Consider the following 21,302-nt stretch of genomic DNA (forward strand, 5'->3'; position numbering starts at 1 on the left):
ATTTATACTACTTACATGTAATTTTGAATACATATATTTTATAAATATAAGAATAAAATATATACATCATGAACAAAAAAGTATATATATATATATATTTTTTTAATTCTTATATTATCATATACATGAAATATACAAATGTACAATAAAATATATTATAAATGTTGATATATTGATTAATTATATGTATTACACCTATATATATATAATTATTATATTTCATGTTATTTTCTTCAATTGTTTATTAGAAATACAAGAATCATAACAATTATAATAACTACAAAGGATACAAAAAAATACATAAAAAATTAACAAAACTACAATAGAAAAAATAACTGAAATACATAAAAACCTAAGAGCGAATTAACAAAATAAATAAATAAAATTCACATAAATATTTTTATTAATATAACAATAATTTTCTTGTTCCCCTTTTAATTTTTTTCTTGTTATTTTATTTTTTCTCAATATTTTTTTATATACATATATATATTTTTTTATTTATTACTTCATATATTACCTGATATATTATCTCATAATTAATATATTATATATCACAAACATGAAATCGTTCAATATTAATAAAAACATATTGTATTATATATATATATTTATTTAAAAATATATATTATTTTTTTTATAATAGATTTCTATAGGGAAAAAAAAAAGCATAAAAAACATAAAAAACATAAGATAAAAAAAATAAGCAAGAACAAAAAAAATAAAATAATATAAATAAATAATAATAATAATACTTTTTTCTTATTTCTTATTAAATTATCTACAACATGTACTACATATATTTTTTTTTTAATTTATTTTATTTAATTATTTTTTTTTTTTTTTTGTTATGGATAGATATGTCTCCAATACATATTTATATTTTTAAATAATTATATATTATCTAAATGATGTTTATTCTTATAACAAATGAATTATATATATATATATATATTACATATGTATTGTCATATTTATATTTGATATATCAATTATTCTTGATGGATATTTATTTTATTTATTATATTTTTTTTAAATACCATAAAAAAGAAAAAATTTAAATCTTAATAGTAGTATTATAAATACTAACAACAAAACTAATAGTGACGCTATTATAAATTCTAATAAATTTATTATAGAAGTAAATGTTTTTAATCTAAATAATATTAACTATTATTGTCATTAAAAATAATATATATTTTTTTTTTCTAGATTATCGAAAGATATATATAAAACCCTATATACAATATATCAACCAAACAAAAAATAAATAAAAATACAAATGATCAAATAAATTAGAAACAATTAATATTATATATATCAAAATGGCAAAACCGAACGAAACATATCATTATACCACAGGAATGTACAAAAAAAACAAATATCTAATATATTTCAAATGTTGCAGGTAGAGAAACAGATAGTTGGAAAGATCATATATTTATAAATTATAAAAATTATTTTTAGCTTATTGAAGTTGCTTCACAAATAATATATATGTATATATATAATGGTAATTGAACAAATATATAAAAAATATATTCATGCCACATGTAAGGAAAATGGAGGGAACTCGTGGTGGTTCGTCACAAAAAAAAACTGTATATAAAATTGCAGAACAGTTGCAAAAATTAGCACACCAAGAAGCAGAAAATAGATTGGGTACTGGTGGTCTTGATAAATTGAAAGGTAACGCAAAAAAAGGTAATTATACCCAAGGTGGTGTTGGAAATAATCTGTCTAACGATTTTTGTAACATTAACAAAAGTTATTCAAATGATAAACGTATTAATTCAAGCGGACCATGTGAAGGTAAAGGTGATCGGTTTAAAATAGGAACAGACTGGATAACTGGGAATGAAGTAAATGAAAACAAACCTGAATTATTTTTGCCTCCGAGAAGACAACATTTTTGTACATCAAATTTAGAAAATTTAGATGTTGATAGTAAGGGAGGTCCACTTCTAGGTGATAATGTTAGTAATTCATTATTAGGTGATGTTTTGCTTGCAGCAAACCACGAAGCAAAAAGGATAATAGAACTGTATCAACGGTATCAATCTAGAAGTGACGATCCAGATAAATGTCGTGCTGTACGTAACAGTTTTGCCGATTTAGGAGATATAATTAAAGGGACAGATTTATGGGTTGATAACACTGGTGAAAAGGAAACACAGAAAAAGATGGTAACAATATTTGGTAAAATTAAAGATAACCTTCCTAGTGGAAGCAACAATTATAACGACAATACTAATTATTTAGATTTACGTAAAGATTGGTGGGCAGCAAATCGATCACAAGTCTGGGATGCAATGAAATGTCACTTAGGAAATTTATTTGCATTATCTGATATAAAAAGAGAAAATGGTGGTGTCATTAATGCAACAGCATCAGCATATTGTGGATACAATAATGAAACACCCCTTGATGACTACATCCCCCAAAGGTTACGATGGTTAACGGAATGGAGCGAATGGTTTTGCAAGAAACAAAAAATGGATTATGAATCTCTGAGTGATAGGTGTGGAAAATGTAAGAGTAATGATCCCTCTAATGGAGAATGTATGAAAGACAGTGGTGATTGTAGGAAATGCACAAAAATGTGCAACGAATATAAAGATTTTGTTAAAGATTGGAAAAAACAGTGGGAGGAACAATCAAAAAAATACTCAGAATATATGACTAAAGTAAAAAATGGTGTTAATAGTAGTAGTGGTAATGGAAGTGAGAAACAACTTGAAAAGTTTTTCGAAAAACTTAAAAGTGAAGGAAAAGATAAATATAGTACTGCTGCAGGGTATATAACTGATATAGGTAATTTTGATTGCAAGGAACAAAAAGATTTTAGTGATAGTATGGCGGGTGGTAACACGTATGCGTTTCGTCTTCAACCACACGAGTATGATCAAGCATGTAAGTGTAAAGACAGATCTCCAGGAAATACACCGAATCCAGTACTTGAAGGGGAATTATCAACAAATCTAAACGAATGCTCGTTGAGTACAGATAAATCTGCGATTAATGAAAATAGTAGTAATGTTCAAAGTAGAACTGATCATCAAAGCACAAACACACCATGTGGTACTCATTATGTAAGTGGAGCAGGAGGAAGAATATCGAAAAGTGGAAAAGAAAAAATTGGAAATGGAAAATGGGAATGTAATAATCGTGACCCAAATAAAAGCCCCTGTGTTCCTCCACGCGTTCAAGAAATATGTTTAGGATATTTAGATAACGATCAACTTGGTGACAAAATTACAAACACCAGTAGAACTGATGACAAGGAAAAATTTAGTGAAGTTAATAATAAATTTTTAAAAGAAGTTTTAATAACAGCAAGGTTCGAAGGACAAGAACTATGGGATACCTTTGTCACAAGATATAGAGGCAAAAATATGCAAGAAAATAAAGAAAAAGCTTGCGATGCAATCAGACGAAGTTTTCATGATTTAGGAGATTTAATTAAAGGAACAAATATATGGACTGATGGAAATGCAAACACTGCTGAAAAGCAACTTTCCAATATTTTTGGAAAACTAAAAACATTATATGATGAAGCATATATAAATCCACCTAATAATAAAGAAAAGCACCTAAACTATAGTGATGATGGTGAATTTAGAAAAGGTTGGTGGGCAACGCACAAAAACAAAATATGGGAAGCATTCAATTGTAGCAGTAGGAACAACTGTGGTGCTGTACCAACTGATGATATTCCACAATTGTTACGATGGTTAGAAGAATGGTCGCAGGAGTTCTGTAAAGAAAGGAAAAAACAATTGGAAGATATGAAAATCAATTGTGAAGAATGCAAAAGTAAAATGGCTAATCAAAGCGATGGAACTATATGCAAAGAAAATAAATGCTCAGAATGTATAAATAAATGTACCAAGTATAAGGAGTGGAAAAATACATGGGGAGAACATTGGAAAAAATTAGAACTATATTTTAAGGAACAAAAGAAGGAAGATGATAGTGAACTTAATAAATATTTGAAAGATCAAGATGCAAATGACAAAGATATGAAGGATCTTGTTAAAAATGGTTTTGACAGTAATAATTGCACATATGACAAAACATTGAAAAGTGGTATGGCTGTTATGGACACACCACATGAATACTCTAATGAATGCGATTGCGAAGAAAAATTAAGATTACGAAAAATTGCGGATCAAAATAATTCTGCAGGTACCACATCAGAAAAATCAAAGATATGTGATGAAGGTAATGGTGGAACATGGGACGAGTGGGATTGTACAACACAAAGTAATATGTGCGTAAAAACAAATGACAAAACTACCATAGATGAGATTATTGATACTGTTATTGCAAATAATAACAATTTATATGATGGTATGAATAAAGAAGATATTTTGTTTTATTATTGGTTTGAAAAATGGTTAGAGGATATGGAACGATATATAGATAAATATATGAATTATTTAAAATTATCATGTGGCAATGATAAATTAAGAAACACAAATAAAGTTAATTTTTTGGCATGTTCGAACTGTAAAACTGAATGTGACTGTTATGACAAATTATATAATAGTTTAAAATCTGAATGGGAAAAACAAAAAAAAAATTTCCAAAATTATAAGAACGCATCAAACGATGCAGGAATAAGGGAACTTCCTCTTAATTATTATTTGTATGCACGATGTGAAAATAAATTAGAAGAAAACAAAAAATGTGGAGAAATGGAAAATTCCAAAAATATTATCGATACAATGATAGATGATAAAAATAAGGAGAAAGATAAATTATGCGATAAATGTAGAAATAAAAAAGGAGATTTATCAAAAAGAGATAAAATTGCAGATGTTTATTGTGATACTATTGGAAAGTTTAATGGAAGTTGTCCTAGAAAAAGAAAACGAGGAGATAAGAATTCCGAATGGAGTTGTAAAATTCCTGGTAGATTTGACATATGTGTTCCTGATAGAAGAAATCAATTATGTATAACAAATCTACTAAATGTAACTGGAAAATACGATGATAATAATGATTCATTAAAATCTAATATTTTGGATTCTGCAAAAATTGAAGCACAAAGATTATGGGATAAACATATAAATGAACAAGGAGTATTAGATGAGGATGCGTTCAAAAAAGATTTAAAACGAAGTTATAACGATTATAGAAATCTTGTATTGGGGAATGATACGGATGATGCTGGTAATTCACGTAAGGTACAAAGTAAATTAAATGATTATTTTACAAAGGGGGCTACAAAAGGTGAAAATAATAAAGATGTTCGTAAAGAATGGTGGGAAAATCATAAATATCATGTATGGGAAGCAATGAAATGTGGAATTGAAAACAAGGATAAAAAAAAGAAAGATGAGTTCTTCTTAGAAGTTGATGACGATCATCAGATTGAACGATGGATCAAAGAATGGGGAGATGATTTCTATGAAGAACGCAAAAAACAAATAATAAATTTTGGAACACAATGTAAGAATATTAGTAAGAATAATTGTACATCGCATGGATCGCCACGAACTGATGTACCATGTAAAGACAAATGCGATAAATACAAAAAATGGTTAGATGAAAAAAAAGAACAATGGAAGATTTTGTCTGAAAAATGGAAAAAAGTAAATAACAAAGAAGATTCAAATAATACTGAAAATTCTAATAGTAATATGTATGACGAACCTAACGATTATTTATTGTACGATTGTGCCAATAAAGGTTGTAATTTTTCAGATTTTTCTGAATTATTAAATATCAAAGGAACTAACAATAACAGAAATACAGATAGTCTTGAGAATAAAGAGTATGGACAATTTCAAAATTATTGTACATGTATCTATGGAATAGATATAACACCTAGTAGTGGTAGTAGTGGAGGTGGTGCAGGTAGTACGTCTACTACCACAACTATTGAACCGTGTGACACTAATATTTCCACATCGCATTGTAACCAAAAAACATTTAAGGATCATGATTGGACTGATATGTACATGGACGCATACGGCAGAACACAATATTTGAATGGTGTGCAAATCCCTCCTAGACGTAAACAATTATGTTTAGCTACACTTATGGCAAAACCAAGGAATCAAGATGATTTAATAATAAATTTATATCGATTAGCAAAACGTGAAGCCCAGTTGTTGCGCGAAAAATATAACAATAATGGAGTTCCTAACAGTGGTAATGATAGTAAAACGTGTCGTGCAATAAAACGAAGTTATGGAGATATACGTGATATTATTCTTAAAAACGATTATGTTGATGGATTTAGTAAATATTATGTCGACAAAAACATAACTGAAACCCTTAAAGACGAAAATGATGGGGTAGGGAACAGTGGTGGTACTGCACATAGTGAGGATGAAATAAAAAAGGAACGTAAAACCTTTTGGGAAATTAACAAAGAAAACATATGGAAATCCATGACACAATGTGATAACAACAATAATATATGTGGTACCTTCACACCTGAGGATAATGATGAATTTTTACGTTGGTTAGAAGAATGGTACGAAAGTTTTTGTGAAGAAAAAAAGGAACAATTAAAAAAATTGTATGATGCATGTAATCATAAGGACTGTAATACACATTGTGGTGGAAACACATGCGACAAATGTTTGAAACAATGCCCTAAATATGAAGAATGGTTATACAAAAAAAAAGATCAGTGGAAAGGATTATCAAAAAAATATAAAGAGCTAACAAAGCAAAACAGTAATAATGGTAATAATACATTATTTCAAACTGCTACAAAGGACAAAAGTAGTGCACAAGTATATTTAAATATTTTATGCAATAAGGAATGTTCGTGCGGACATAAGGACCAAAATGCTCCTTCAAATAATGCCTTAAAAATAGAAGATGTCATTAACAGAAACGATGAAGAATATAAAAATAATTATCGAACAAAATGTTTAGGATGTGAATTAAAAACAATTAGTAATATACTTACAAAAGCTAAAAACAAAATGATTAAACCTAATAATCCACAAGATAACCAAGGTGAAAAAGGCCAAAAATTAAAGCCAGCACCTAGTTCAGGTACGGAAGATATATGCGACAAGGTGAAGGAATGTATTGAGAATAATGAAACAAAAAAAAAAGGAGAAAGAAATTGCAATCCAAAATATCATCCAAACGAAAAATCTTATCCTGGATGGACATGTAATAGAACTAAATTTCAAGACCAACATGAAGGACCCTGTATGCCCCCAAGAAGACAAAAACTATGCATACATTATTTACAACATGAGATTAAGGGAAACACTGCAAACGAAGATAAATTAAAAGACCCATTTATAAAGTGTGCAGCACTGGAAACACATTTATCATGGGAAAAATACAAAACTGATAACAAAGATTCAGAGAAACAATTACAAAGTGGCACTATCCCTGAAGAATTTAAAAGAATCATGATCTATATTTTTGGAGATTATAGAGATTTGTGTCTAGGAAAAGATATAGGTAAACGTGAGGGTGGTGTGAAGGATGTAAAAGACAATATAGATGATGTTTTCAAAAATAGCCAACATGGTGGCACCCAAACTGATGCGCAAAAACGTGAAGAATGGTGGGATCAAAATGGTCCAAATATATGGGAAGGGATGTTATGTGCGTTATCTCAAGCAGGGGGCAACCAAAGTATAAAAACCAAACCCGAGTACCAATACGACAACGTGAAATTCAGTGACAATACCACTACTAATTTGTGCGACTTTTCCACTATTCCGCAATTTTTGCGGTGGATGGTCGAGTGGGGGGAGGACTTTTGTAGACATTATACCAAGGAGTATGGGGATTTGCAAACGAAGTGTAAGGACTGTGTAGGTAATGGAGAATGTGACAAATGTACTCAGTGCAAACAACACTGTCCAAAATATGAAAGATTTATTAATGAATGGAAAAAACATTATGAAAGCCAAAACAAGAAATTTAAGGAAGAAAAAGATAAAGCGAATTTATATGACAAGGATCCAGAAGCGAAAGGATCATCTGATGCTAGAGATTATTTGAAAAAAAAATTAAATAAAATGGGTCCAAAGAGTAGAAAATGTGACTATAACTGTATGGATAAACACTCGTCCACACAAAATTCATCTAGTGGTGACCCGTTACCTTCGACGATGGAGTATCCGCCAACAAATTATGAGAATAAATGTAATTGTGTGACACCACAAGTGAAACCGGGGACAAAAGTGGGACCAGCAACACGTGGTGGTCAAACACCGGGACAGGGATCACCAGGCGGTCAAAAAAACCCTCCTGGTGTACAGCCGCAAGCGCCACCACAACGATCGGGACGGGGGAAAAAACAAACAGAACCTGATTGTATTAACGGACTTGATAATAAGGATAAGGGCCTTTGTCGTGGAGCAGGAATTAATACTTATAATCCAGGACACGGAACAGCAATAACTACAATTTCTACAACCACTGTTAACACTGATACAGACGCTGTTCCTTCACCCCCACAAGGAGGAGGTACTGTTAGTACTGGTCCAGATAATAGTGGAGATCCTAATACTCCTAGTAATGGAGGTAATACTGCAGGTAGTTCTCCAAAAGGTAAAAGTGGAACCGACCCAAATTGGTGGGATAGTATAACTAACAATGTTGCTTCGTATTCACTTTTTGGAGGAATTTTAGGTACAAGCTTTAGTTTAGAACTCGGGAAAACAGTTAACGAAAAATTAATGCCTCATATTATAGATAAAAGTAAAGAATTCACACAAAAAATTGGAGAAACAATAAAAGCGATTGATATAAGTTCTGTTGTGAAAACCTCTATTGAAATTGTACAGAATATTAAAAAAACAGTAAAAGATCAAATAATACAACCAATATTTTTACCTCAATCCCCACCTAAAAGTATAGATACTACTCATGTTAATACAGCTGGTAAATCACAAGGCCAACCTCAACCTCCAGCACCTGCAGGACCAAAACCTCAAACCCCAGCAATACCCCCAGAAGAACTATTTAATATTGACATATTATCATCTTCTATCCCCGTTGGAATAAGTTTTGCATTAGGTTCAATCGCTCTATTATTTTACATGAAGGTAACAAATACATATATATGTAATTTGGGTGTGTTTGTATGTTCGTATATGTTTTATATATGTATATATATGTGTTACTTTTGGATATGTTATATATATATATATTACGTTTGAATATGTTTTATATATATTTAATATATTTATTTATATTGAAAAAAAAGAAAATAGGAATAAGGAATCATATTTCCTAAAAAAAAAAAAAAAAAAAAGAGAAAGATTTTTCACAAATTTAAAAATAAAAAGAAAAATTTTTTTAAATACAAAAAAAAATTAAAAAAAAAAAAATTCACATAAAAAAATGAGAAATTTTATTAAAAAAAAAAATTAAATAAAAATTTTATTAAATAAAGAATTAAAAAAAAAATTTTTATACAATGAGAACTAAATTTAAATAATAAAAAAAAAATTTATATACATATATGTTGCACCTACATATACGCACACCTATACATTCATATTCACATTTTTTAGAAAAAACCTATACTTCCACCTACCGATATATTTCATGTGCTTGATATACCCCAAAACGATTATGGAATACCTGATGAAACATCCACCAATAGATATGTACCATATGGTAAATATAAAGGCAAAACATATATATATGTCGAAGGAGATGAATCGGACCATTATAGTTATCTTCGTGATATATCATCTTCTGACCTAACTTCATCAGAAAGTGAATATGACGAACTGGATATAAATGATATATATACATATAAATCTCCAAAATATAAAACATTGATCGAAGTGGTACTAAAACCAAGCAAAAAAACATATGATGTACAGGATGATACCTCTAGGTATCAAAAGGATGATAGTTATAAACTTACAGATAATGAATGGAACCAAAAAAAACAGGATTTTATTGCACAATATTTACAACATATAGGACCTGAGGTACCATTAAATGATGATTTACCAAATGATAATATACCTAAGGATATTCATCCTAATATTTTAGACGTTAATATTGAAGAAAAGCCTTTTATTACTCAAATCCAAGATAGAGTTTTACATGATGATCACGAGGTTACTTATAATATTAATTGGAATATACCAAAGCAAAAGGAAGTAACTAGTAATTTTACGGATAATCCAAAATATGTTTCAAATAATATATATACTGGAATTGATTTAATTAATGATTCGTTAAATCGTAATCATAATGTTGATATTTATGATGAATTGCTCAAAAGAAAAGAAAATGAATTATACAAAACAAATAATGTAAAAAGTACAAGTACGTTATATGATTTTGGAAATATGAGTAATAACTATGCACATTAAATCAATTGAATTTACTTCACAAATGGCTATAAAGATATAGATATATATTAGAAAATTTTAGTAATAAAAACGAATTGTTAAATAAATTAAATTCAGAATTCAAAAACGATAACAATATTATTATTAATATCCTCAACATGACCATCAATATTTCCATATACATTATTATGGATTAACCAAGTGCTCCAATTGATGACACTCCATTTATTAATATATATACTCAAATAGTAATATATTAGATGAAAATGAAAATAATATATATTTTAATTTTTCAGATGATCCTACAAAAAAACCAAATAATATTATAGGCCTCTCAATTAAACCTAATTTAAGAGATACATATATTTCGGTGTGAAATATTTGGAATATATAACACATTATTTAGGATTTATTTTATAATTTTTTTTTTTTTTTTCTTGTAATCTTCATTACTTTATATATTACATCTTTTCAATAACATTTTATAAGGATATACCTACAATAATATGGTTTTAATTATAAAAATATATGAATTATAATTTATTGTACCCATTCCTTTTGGTTTTATAGGATACTCGAAATATCATGATATATATTATTTTTCTTTTTGTATTTGTTTAATAATATATATATATAATTATTTTAATAAATCATTCACATTTAAAACTTTTAACATTTTACTTTTAGTGTTTTTTTTTTGCATTAAATTAATATGTGTATAATATATACATATAACTTACAAATATTATATATATATTTTTTTTAACATATAATTAATATCACAAAAAAATTGTTACATATAAATATATATATATATATATATATATATATATATTTACATTTATAGATCATGAAATTACGAATTATAGTTTAAAATTGTTGCAATTGGTTTGATTAACAATAAATCTAATGATGCTTTTAATAAATAATTAAATATATTATATTTATTTATATTTTTTTCATCTTTATCTGAATTTTCAACATTAACCATAAGACTTTCAATTAATTTCTTTTGTGGAATGTCATCCAAATCTTCATATTTTTCTTCTGAATGGTTTACTCCTAAAATTGTGGTACAAAAAAATAAAAAATAAAATATATTCATATTAAATATATATATATATATATGTATATATAATATATAGCAACTATATTTTTTCATTTAGTACCGTTGAAACATTTTTCTTCAAGGTGTTTTCTCCCTTTTATTTTAATGATGTTGAAAAATGAAAAAATTACAAAAAAAAGAAATAGGATTTTCATATTTCACAAAAAAAAAAAAAAAAAAAAAGAAGCAAAAATAAAATTATTAATGTAATAACAACATTATTATAAATATATATATACATATATATTATATTTCATCCATTATTTATAAATGCACATATTTTATTTTTGCTCATAAAAATGTTAAAGTTTATTTCACATATCTTCTACTAAATTATTTTAAATACAATATATAAACATAATAATATATATATATCATTAATATAAAACATAGTCTTATGTTTTTTTTAAAAGAAAAATTGTTCAATTCGACAACTGTATAAAATAAAAATATGTAATTGGTTCTATATGGTTGCAACAAAAAAGGAATAACAAAAAATATAAAAAATAAAAAAATTTCTCCTCTTAAAATAGGATTATTTCATGTAATTATAGATTTTTTTTTTTTTTTTATTATTTTGACATGATAAATATATTAATTCTATAATAAAATATAGGTATATATGTTTTTTGTTTTTTATAATATATCTATATATATAGAATAATATAATAATTTATATATATATATATATATATATATATATATATATATATATTTTTATATATACAAAAAATTTTTAAGAACTATATTTTATTTAAAGGGCATGCAACAAAAAGAACAAGATAAATAAAACTAATATAACCATATTATTTATATACCCAATTGTAATATTATATATAGATATATAATTATTTAAAGAATAATTTTTATTTTTTTATTATAAGGCATAAAAAATATATTTTTTTTTTTGTATAATATAAAGAACTTTATTTAATATATATTTATATTTATATATATTATAATATTTTTTCATTGGTTTTAAAACAATAATATTATTTTATTTATATTTTATTATATATATTGAGATTACTTAATTTAAAATATGTTATACTTTAAAAAATAATGAAATAATATATTTTTAATTTTTTATGTTTTATATTATATATTATACATTAAACAAAATTTTTATATAAAAACTTTTTATTTGTTTTTTGCAACCCTTTCAAATTTTTTTATGTTGTTATTTATATATATAATAATATAATATATAAAATTATATTTATATAAATTATACTACCTCTAAAAAGCTGTACAAAATTATATAATAATTTAATTTTATACTATTTATATATTTTATAAGTATTTTTTTCTTTTTTTTTGGTTTTCTTCTTTTATTGATATGACTAAAAATATATCTTTTTTCAAATTTGTTATAGTTTAATATTATATTTCCCTTTAAAAATAATAATATAATATATATGTTGTATTTATTATATATAATGATTAAAATATTAACATAATAATATATAAAATACCTCACAAAACACATATAAATAAAAATTAAAAAATTTGAATATTTCTTATTTTATATAAAAATTAGGTAAAAATATTATATTGTATTTTATCATTATATATAAAAAAATATATTTTTTAAAAAGGTGAAAAAATTATATATTTTTTTTATTCATAATATATTTAATATATAATATTATTCTTATAATACATAATTAAACATATTTATAACATTACATAATATTATATATATTCAATTTTTATGAATATAAATTAAAAAATTATGTATGTAATTTTTTTATTATTATTAATTTAATACTAATATATATTTTTTATTATTTTTAAAAAGGCTTAAAAAAAAAATAATTTTTTTTTTTTTTTTTTTAAGTACACTATCAAAGTATTTTATATATATATATATATACATATTTTTATGTATATTATATTTTAAAAGGAAAAATAATAATTATTATATAAAATATATCTTATATATATATATATATATATTTAATATATAATTTTTTTTTTTTTCTTTTTCAAAAAATTAGAATATAAGCTTTTCTTACTTCCTTAATTCTTAAGGTTCCGTAGCTCAGTTGGTTAGAGCGTGCGGCTGTTAACCGCAAGGTCGTTGGTTCGATCCCAGCCGGTACCGATCTTTTTTTTCTTACTAATTTTTTTTTTTATACCACAAAAAAAAAAAATAAAAAAATAGAAATATATATAATATATATATAATAAATATATATATATATTTTTTTTTTAAATAAAAAATGTCAATTTTTATAAATAATTTAAAATTGTAGTCATTTTAAAGTTTTATATAATAAAATAAAATAAAATAATATTAATATATTCATTTATATATGTAATATAAAATATACATATATTTATTTATTTTTATACTTAAATAGTATCATCAACTTTATTATCATTTAAATTTATTATTTTATTTTTTATATTTATGTGTGTATAGTAAAAAAAAAAAAAAAAAAAAAAAAATTTTTTAAATTAAATATTTTATGGCCTGTTCATGCATATGAAATTATAATTACCGAATTGTTATATTTTGCATTAATATATTTTATATCAAAATGATTTTTTTTTTTTTTTGAGTCAGCCAAAATATTGACTGGTATATTTATGATTCCTTTATTTTTATATGGAGAAATTTGATTATTATCATTATATCCCCATCCATATACTTGATTATTTAAATTTAATAAACAGTGTGTATCACCACATGTAAAATCATTTATTTTATTATTTGGTAATTTAACAGTTGATAATGTTTGTTGATGTTTTCCTAAATGTCGACCACATTGGAAATATATATTATCACCAAAACAAAATAATTGTTTTCCAAATTTATCATTTGAAAAGATCATAGAGAAATTTGAACCAGCATTAATTTTATATATATCATTTATTATTTCGTTATCATTAATTTTCTTCATAATTTTTTGTGGACTACTTTGTATATGTCTATCATAAAAAGAATAATTTGTTGCATTTTTTGTTGCAGATGTATATCCAAGTTTTATTTGATCTTTCCATTTTGTTCCAGCTAATGAATTTTTATTTGTTCGACTCTCTCCTAACCCTAATTGGATCTTACTATCATCTCCAAAACTATATACATTATTTTTATCATCTAAACATAAAGTATGATTTAAACCACAAGATATATCAACAATTCGTGTTTTCTCCTTAAATTCTACTTTGTTCATATCAACATGGTTGTTTATAATATCATTGGGTGAATAAACAAAATGATCATAGGAATCTAGAGAATTATTTAAATAATTTATATTTACTTTATTTTGTGTGTGTGTGTGTGGGTGTGGGTGTGGGTGTGTGTCTGTGTCTGTATGTACCTTTCCATTTTTCTTTACATCCATATTAATATTATCATTATGAGAAGAAAACTCATCAAAAGTATTATCTATATCGTCATCATTATTATTTAATGATATATTATTTTTTATTCTTTTCACCTTTTCATTTTTATTAATTCCATATACACTTATGGAATATTCATTTTTGTTTTCTTCTTTTTCATTTTCTATCAATCTATTAAATTCATGATCTCTTATCATTGGTAAATAATCAGGAGAATAATAATCCCCATCATGTATATAACCTTTATCTTGATTATTTACTGAATTAAATGTACCATAGGTATTTATATTATTTGCGAATTCAAAATTATAATTTAAATTTAAATTATTTTTTAAAGAAGGTTCTTTTCCACATTGACCATAAAAATTATTACCTGAACAATAGACATTTCCTTTATTTGTAATAAATGCTAAATGATATTTATTTACACTCATTTTTATTATCTTTTCATTTTTAAAAAAGAAAAAGTTATATGTACCTTTATAAAAATTTTCAATTATAAATTCTTTATCTTTTAAACATTTCTTATAATTTCTTATAATTTTTAATTCTCCTTTTTTAGTCATAAGATATATATCCTTATTTGAAAATTGTATATCAATAATACATTCAGTGATATTTAGTTTAAATGGATCAATATAAATTAATTCTTTATTTTCTTCATCCATTCTTTTTTCATACGAACCCCAAATATAAATTTCATCATTTTCTGTTATACAGCTAGCTATACAATTACCAAAAGATATTTTTTTTACTTTAATTTTATTTCTTTCAAAAAAAGGACATTCTCCATCTTCATTTGTCTCTTTGATTAAACAACGCTTATCACCAAACAAGTATACCTTTTCATTCTTATTTTCACAAAAATGTATATTATTAAAATAATTCAAATAAGATATTTTTTTACTAGTACTATAATCATTCTTTTTTTTTTTAATACTCTTCTTATTGTTATTATTCTTAATAAAATAATAGCTTCCTAAAAATCCTAAAAAAATCTTGGACACACTGGAATATCTTATTTTGTTGTACATCATATTGTTATATGATTTGTATTTTGGGGCACTTTAAATTTTTACATAAAAATATTTACAAAATATTAATGTAAATAAATAAATATATATATATATATATATATAATAAATTAAAAAATTATAAAAATATATATATATATATATATATCAATTTGTATATATATATATATTGAATATATTTTTTTTTTTATATGTAGTATTATACCTATTATGTCAATACATATAAATATATACTTATATAATATATATAATATTTTATAGTGTATATTTATTAATACCTTTATACGCATACATATGCCTACATATATATATATATATATTTTTATATATGTAAAATACCTCATTTATTTTATTATACCATATATATAATAATAATATATTTATTATATTGTTGCTTTTCACGAGGGCTATAAATAATAAAATTTTATTATTATTCTCTTATTATATATAATATACAAAAAAAAAAAAAAAAATTATATTTTTCATAAATCTCTTTTTATAAATATATTCCCATTTTTTACTTATTATGACAAATAATTTTTAAATGAATAAAAAAAAAAAAAAAATTATGAATAATTATAATAGTAAAGTCATATATTTTTTTAATCATATGTTTCAATTATAAATATATATATATATAATATATATGTTATTTTAAATTTGTTCTTTTTATAAACATCATAAGAACAAATATGATATATTATATATATATATATATAAATATATAATTTATTAATATGATGAAATCGTAATATACATATATTCAATATTTGTTTATGATAAATATAAATATATATTTTATATTTGTATTTATAATATTGAGATCATTAAATATAACAAAATAGAAAATCTTCTCAATATTGCTTTACCATCATTTCCTCTTTTTTTTCTTTTTGAAATTATAATAATAAAAGTGCGTTGTAATATATAAAAAAATATATATATGTGTTTATTTATTTATATATAGTTAAAATTAATGTGATGTAATATACAACATAGATGTAAAAATGAGACAGTTCACTTGTGTTCATAATACAGTATAATATTATAAGATAAAATAATTGTAAAAAAAAAAATATATCAATTTTTTTTTTTTTTTTTTTTGGCTAGCTATATAATATAAATATAAATATAATATATATATGTATAACATTTTACGGTTCCGTTAAAAATGGAAAATATTTATAATGATATGGAAGAGTATGGCAAAATATGCCAACTATATCAAGAGAAAAAACAAAAGAAAGAAAAGAAAAAAAATAAAGACGATGATAATGAAGAAAATATTTTAGATGAAGACATCCTTTGGATGTATGAAACAAAAGAAGAAAAAGAAATAAAGGAACAAGAAGAATATTTACTTGGAAAAAAAATTGATATGCAAAAACTAATGCAAGATGATGAAGAAGAAAAAGATCAAGGAGGAATATTAAATAAAAACAACAACAATAATAATAATAATAAAAACAATATTGATAATTTAAATAAAATTCGAGAAGATCCATTAACATTAATTAAAAAAATTGAATTAAAAAAAAAAAAAATGATGGATGAACAAAAAAGATTATTAGAATTACAAGAATCAAGAGAAAATCAACAAACAAAATATGATATAAATAAAACAAACTCAAGACCAATAAAAAAAGTGAAAGATTGTGAAGAGGAATTAAGGAGGAAAATAAATAAACTTAAAGAAATGAATAGAGAAAGAGAAAGGAAGAAAAAAAAAAAATATAAAGACAGAAAGAAAAAAGAAAGAAGTGAAAAGAATTATTCAAATAGCGAAATGGATGATACTAGTAATGAGTCGTATACAAATAGTGATACATATGATAATACAGTAACTAGCACGAATATGGAAAGGGAAATAAAAAGAAGACGGAAGGATGAAAGGGAAAGAGATAGGGAAAGAGATAGGGAAAGAGATAGGGAAAGGGAAAGGGAAAGGGAAAGAGAAAGGGAAATGGAAAGGGAAAGACGGAGGTATGTGGAGAGGGAAAAAAGGAGAATTATGGAAAGAGAAAGAAGAAGAGCTATGGAAAGGCAAGAAGAAATGGAAAGAGATAGAGAGAGAGAGAGAGAGCGAGAACGAGAACGAGAAAGAGAAAGAAAAAGAAGAAAGGAACTAGAAAGAGAGAGAAGAAAAGAAAAAGAAAGGAGAAAATATCTTGATAAAGAAAGAACAAAAAGATATATAAGAAGTAGTAGTTCTAGTATATATAATGACCGAGAAAGAAAAAAATATGAAGATAGAAAAAGAAAAACAAAAAATCATATAAGAAGTATAAGTCAAAGTACATATAGTTATGATAAAAGAGAAAGAAAAAAATATACAGATAGAGATAAAAATAGAGATAAAGATAGAGATAAAAGAAGATATACAAAAAGTTCAAGTATCAGTTATGTTGAAAAAGAAAGAAAGAAAAAAAATGATAAAAAAAAAGAAAGCAAAAAAAGTTTATCCAATGACAGTTCACAAAGTTATAATAAAACTGTAAAGGATAAAAAGGAAAAGAAAAAAAAAGAAAGGGAACAATTTAAACAAAAGGAAAATTATGATAATTTAAATACTGCAAGTAATGAACATGTATCATATGAAAGTGATACATATGAAAATAATAAAAATGATAAAGAAGTAAACAGCCAAAGTGATAAAGAAGAAAACAGCCAAAGTGATAAAGAAATAAACAGCCAAAGTGAAAAAGAAGAAAACAGCCAAAGTGACAAAGAAGAAAACAGCCAAAGTGATAAAGAAGAAAACAGCCAAAGTGATAAAGAAGTAAACAGCCAAAGTGACAAAGAAGCAAACAGCCAAAGTGATAAAGAAGTAAACAGCCAAAGTGACAAAGAAGCAAACAGCCAAAGTGACAAAGAAATAAACAGCCAAAGTGATAATGATTAACAAAGTGATAATATTACCACATAAGGGGTTTAAAATATACTTATTAAATGAAAAAATAATAAAATGAAAGTTTATAATTAAATGGAAAACATAAAATATATTTTCCATATACCCAATTAAACAAAAAATAAAATATATATATATATAATAGTACAAAAAAAAAAAAAAAAAAAAAATTATTATTATTGTTTTTAATTTGATATATATGTTAGGATATCCTATTTTATTAAATCTTCATAATAAAAAAATAAAATAAATATTAAATGATTTAATCAGAAAGACTGTTAGAGTCTATAACAAAATAATCCCCTTCTTTTTTCAAATTTTTTGTTTGGAACTGTACAACAAAAAAAAAAAAAAAAAAAAAAAAAAAAAAAAAAAATTTACATAAATATATATAATATATATATAAAATATATATAATATATATATGATATTTTTTTCATTTGTAATTAAAAAAAACATATATTTATAGCTAATTATTATTTTTTATTTTTTTAATTTGCTTTAAAATGTTTTAAAATTCATATATGAATAAATTTACTTTTTCTTGTATTTTTTCATGCTCCACTAGTGGCAATGATTTTATATTTTCTTTATTTTCACTTATTTTTTTTTCATCTAAATCCTTTAAAAAAAAAAAATAATAAATAAATAAAAAGAAAAATAGAGATATATTTATATATTAACATATGTGTATGTATAATTATTTCAATGTATGCATTATTAATGTATATGTGTGTCTTTTAATTTGAATACATATATATATATAATATGTATGTGTTGTTTTTATTTTTATTTTTTTTCTCGTTTTACTATATTAATATTTCTTAATTTTAAATTATTGAAAAATTCATATAAATTGTTTTCTATATTTTGTAGCTGAAAAAAAAAGAAAATCATACATAATTAAAAAGAAAAATACAATAAAATGAAAATATTGTAATATTTTAATATTTTAATAAGACTAAATATTAATGTCTTTAAATATTTCAATATTTTCATTTTATTTTATTTTTTTGGGGTACCTGTTCTTCATTTAAGTCTAAACATAATTTTTTGGAATGAGTTATAATTTCTTTCCTCAATTCATTTTTATCTATATTATCAGGTGGTAACACATAAATATAAATATAAATATATCTATATATATATATATATATATATATATATATTGTATTTATGTATTTATTTTTTTTTATATATGGCTACCTTTAAAGTTTATTATATCATTTATTTTAACATTTAAGCGATTTTTATTTTTATGCCTCAAGTATATGATATATGGAGAAAGGTTATTGTTGTTTTTTAAAATGAAAGTTTTAATAGGACATATGAAAAATATAAGAAGAAAAAATCCTATATATTTTTTTAATTCCATAATTCATAATAAATATATATTTATTTCATCATTTTACTATACAACACGGTCTTATTAAATAAAATATGTGTTTTCTTTTTAAATAAATATATATTTTTTTTATACATTATTAATATATTATATATTAAATAATACTGGTGTATAAAAAAAAATATATCATATAAATATATTTACAACATTATTTTAAAAAATTTATAATATATTTAAAATAATCAATGTAATAAATTATATTTATAAAATTATAAAACTCTAGCTCCTTTGGATTATTATATTATATATATATGTAAATATTATTATATTCATTCATATTTACATAATAAATTTTTTTTTTTTAAAATAATAATATATTATAAATATATCAAATTATAATTAATTAAAATAACCTACTTGAAAAAATAAAAATAATTAAATAGAAAATTATATATAAATATAAAATATATACATATATAATATTATATATATATATAACATATTATATTTTTTATATTATTGCTTACTATCAAAATATAATATTTTATATATATATTTATAATTCAAAAAAAAAAAAAAAAATTTCTTACATTTTTTGTATCATTTCTTTCTCATATATATAATTCATTTTATTCTTATATTATATATTATTTGATCGTTTTTCATTTTATAATTAATACTTTTTTATTTTTTTATATTTTTATTTGTTTAGTTTTAAAATTATATTATTTCCAATTTATATCTGAACATATATATATTTATATATATTTCCTCATATGGTTATTTTAAAATTTATTTATTTTTTATTTTTTAATTATGTTTTATTATACAAGTGAATAATTTTATTATATTCTTTTCTTATACATGATATAATATATATATTATATATATTATATATATATTTAATATATTATGTAATGCTACATATTTTTTATAATTTAATATTTATAATAAAAAAAAAATCCTATTTGTCAAACTTTCAACATTTCTTGTTTTTTTGTAATTAAAAATATAAAAACATTATGAACATTAAATATTCATCTATTTGATAACTTAATGTTTCAATGTTATAATTAAAAAATGTATGTATTTATGAATTCATTTATATATATATATGATATTTTTGTGATTAGTTTTTAATTGATTATATGCAAAAAATAAATCTATATGTAAAAAACCAAATTAACCAGCTAACCCATATATATATATATATATATATATATATATATATATATATATA

The 21,302-nt window shown here is 22.9% G+C and overlaps 5 protein-coding genes and 1 non-coding gene across 6 annotated transcripts; 3 read left to right on the forward strand and 3 right to left on the reverse strand.

Moving 5' to 3' along the window:
- Window positions 1-1,562: 1,562 nt before the first annotated feature.
- PADL01_0402400 (erythrocyte membrane protein 1, PfEMP1, putative) lies at window positions 1,563-10,334 on the forward strand (the record flags this gene model as incomplete). Its single annotated transcript, XM_028685138.1, has 2 exons — window positions 1,563-9,044; window positions 9,516-10,334. 2 exons carry the CDS (start codon window positions 1,563-1,565, stop codon window positions 10,332-10,334), a joined length of 8,301 nt encoding a protein of 2,766 aa, XP_028536666.1.
- Window positions 10,335-11,169: 835 nt separating this feature from the next.
- On the reverse strand, window positions 11,170-11,576 carry PADL01_0402500 (probable protein, unknown function; the record flags this gene model as incomplete). The annotated part of the gene is made up of 2 exons (XM_028685139.1): window positions 11,170-11,375; window positions 11,483-11,576. 2 exons carry the CDS (start codon window positions 11,574-11,576, stop codon window positions 11,170-11,172), a joined length of 300 nt encoding a protein of 99 aa, XP_028536667.1.
- A 1,878-nt stretch (window positions 11,577-13,454) lies between these two features.
- Window positions 13,455-13,528, forward strand: PADL01_0402600. The gene has a single exon. It is a non-coding gene; the product is annotated as a tRNA-Asn (tRNA).
- A 376-nt stretch (window positions 13,529-13,904) lies between these two features.
- PADL01_0402700 (regulator of chromosome condensation, putative) lies at window positions 13,905-15,812 on the reverse strand (the record flags this gene model as incomplete). Its single annotated transcript, XM_028685140.1, has 1 exon — window positions 13,905-15,812. One exon carries the CDS (start codon window positions 15,810-15,812, stop codon window positions 13,905-13,907), a length of 1,908 nt encoding a protein of 635 aa, XP_028536668.1.
- Window positions 15,813-16,980: 1,168 nt separating this feature from the next.
- PADL01_0402800 (conserved Plasmodium protein, unknown function) lies at window positions 16,981-18,711 on the forward strand (the record flags this gene model as incomplete). Its single annotated transcript, XM_028685141.1, has 1 exon — window positions 16,981-18,711. One exon carries the CDS (start codon window positions 16,981-16,983, stop codon window positions 18,709-18,711), a length of 1,731 nt encoding a protein of 576 aa, XP_028536669.1.
- Window positions 18,712-18,979: 268 nt separating this feature from the next.
- Window positions 18,980-20,092, reverse strand: PADL01_0402900 (conserved Plasmodium protein, unknown function; the record flags this gene model as incomplete). Its single annotated transcript, XM_028685142.1, has 5 exons — window positions 18,980-19,048; window positions 19,256-19,339; window positions 19,528-19,593; window positions 19,740-19,810; window positions 19,924-20,092. 5 exons carry the CDS (start codon window positions 20,090-20,092, stop codon window positions 18,980-18,982), a joined length of 459 nt encoding a protein of 152 aa, XP_028536670.1.
- Between the last annotated feature and the right edge of the window lie 1,210 nt (window positions 20,093-21,302).

Source organism: Plasmodium sp. gorilla clade G2, assembly GCF_900097015.1.
Source record: "Plasmodium sp. gorilla clade G2 genome assembly, chromosome: 4".
NCBI classification, from domain to species: domain Eukaryota; phylum Apicomplexa; class Aconoidasida; order Haemosporida; family Plasmodiidae; genus Plasmodium; species Plasmodium adleri (nom. inval.).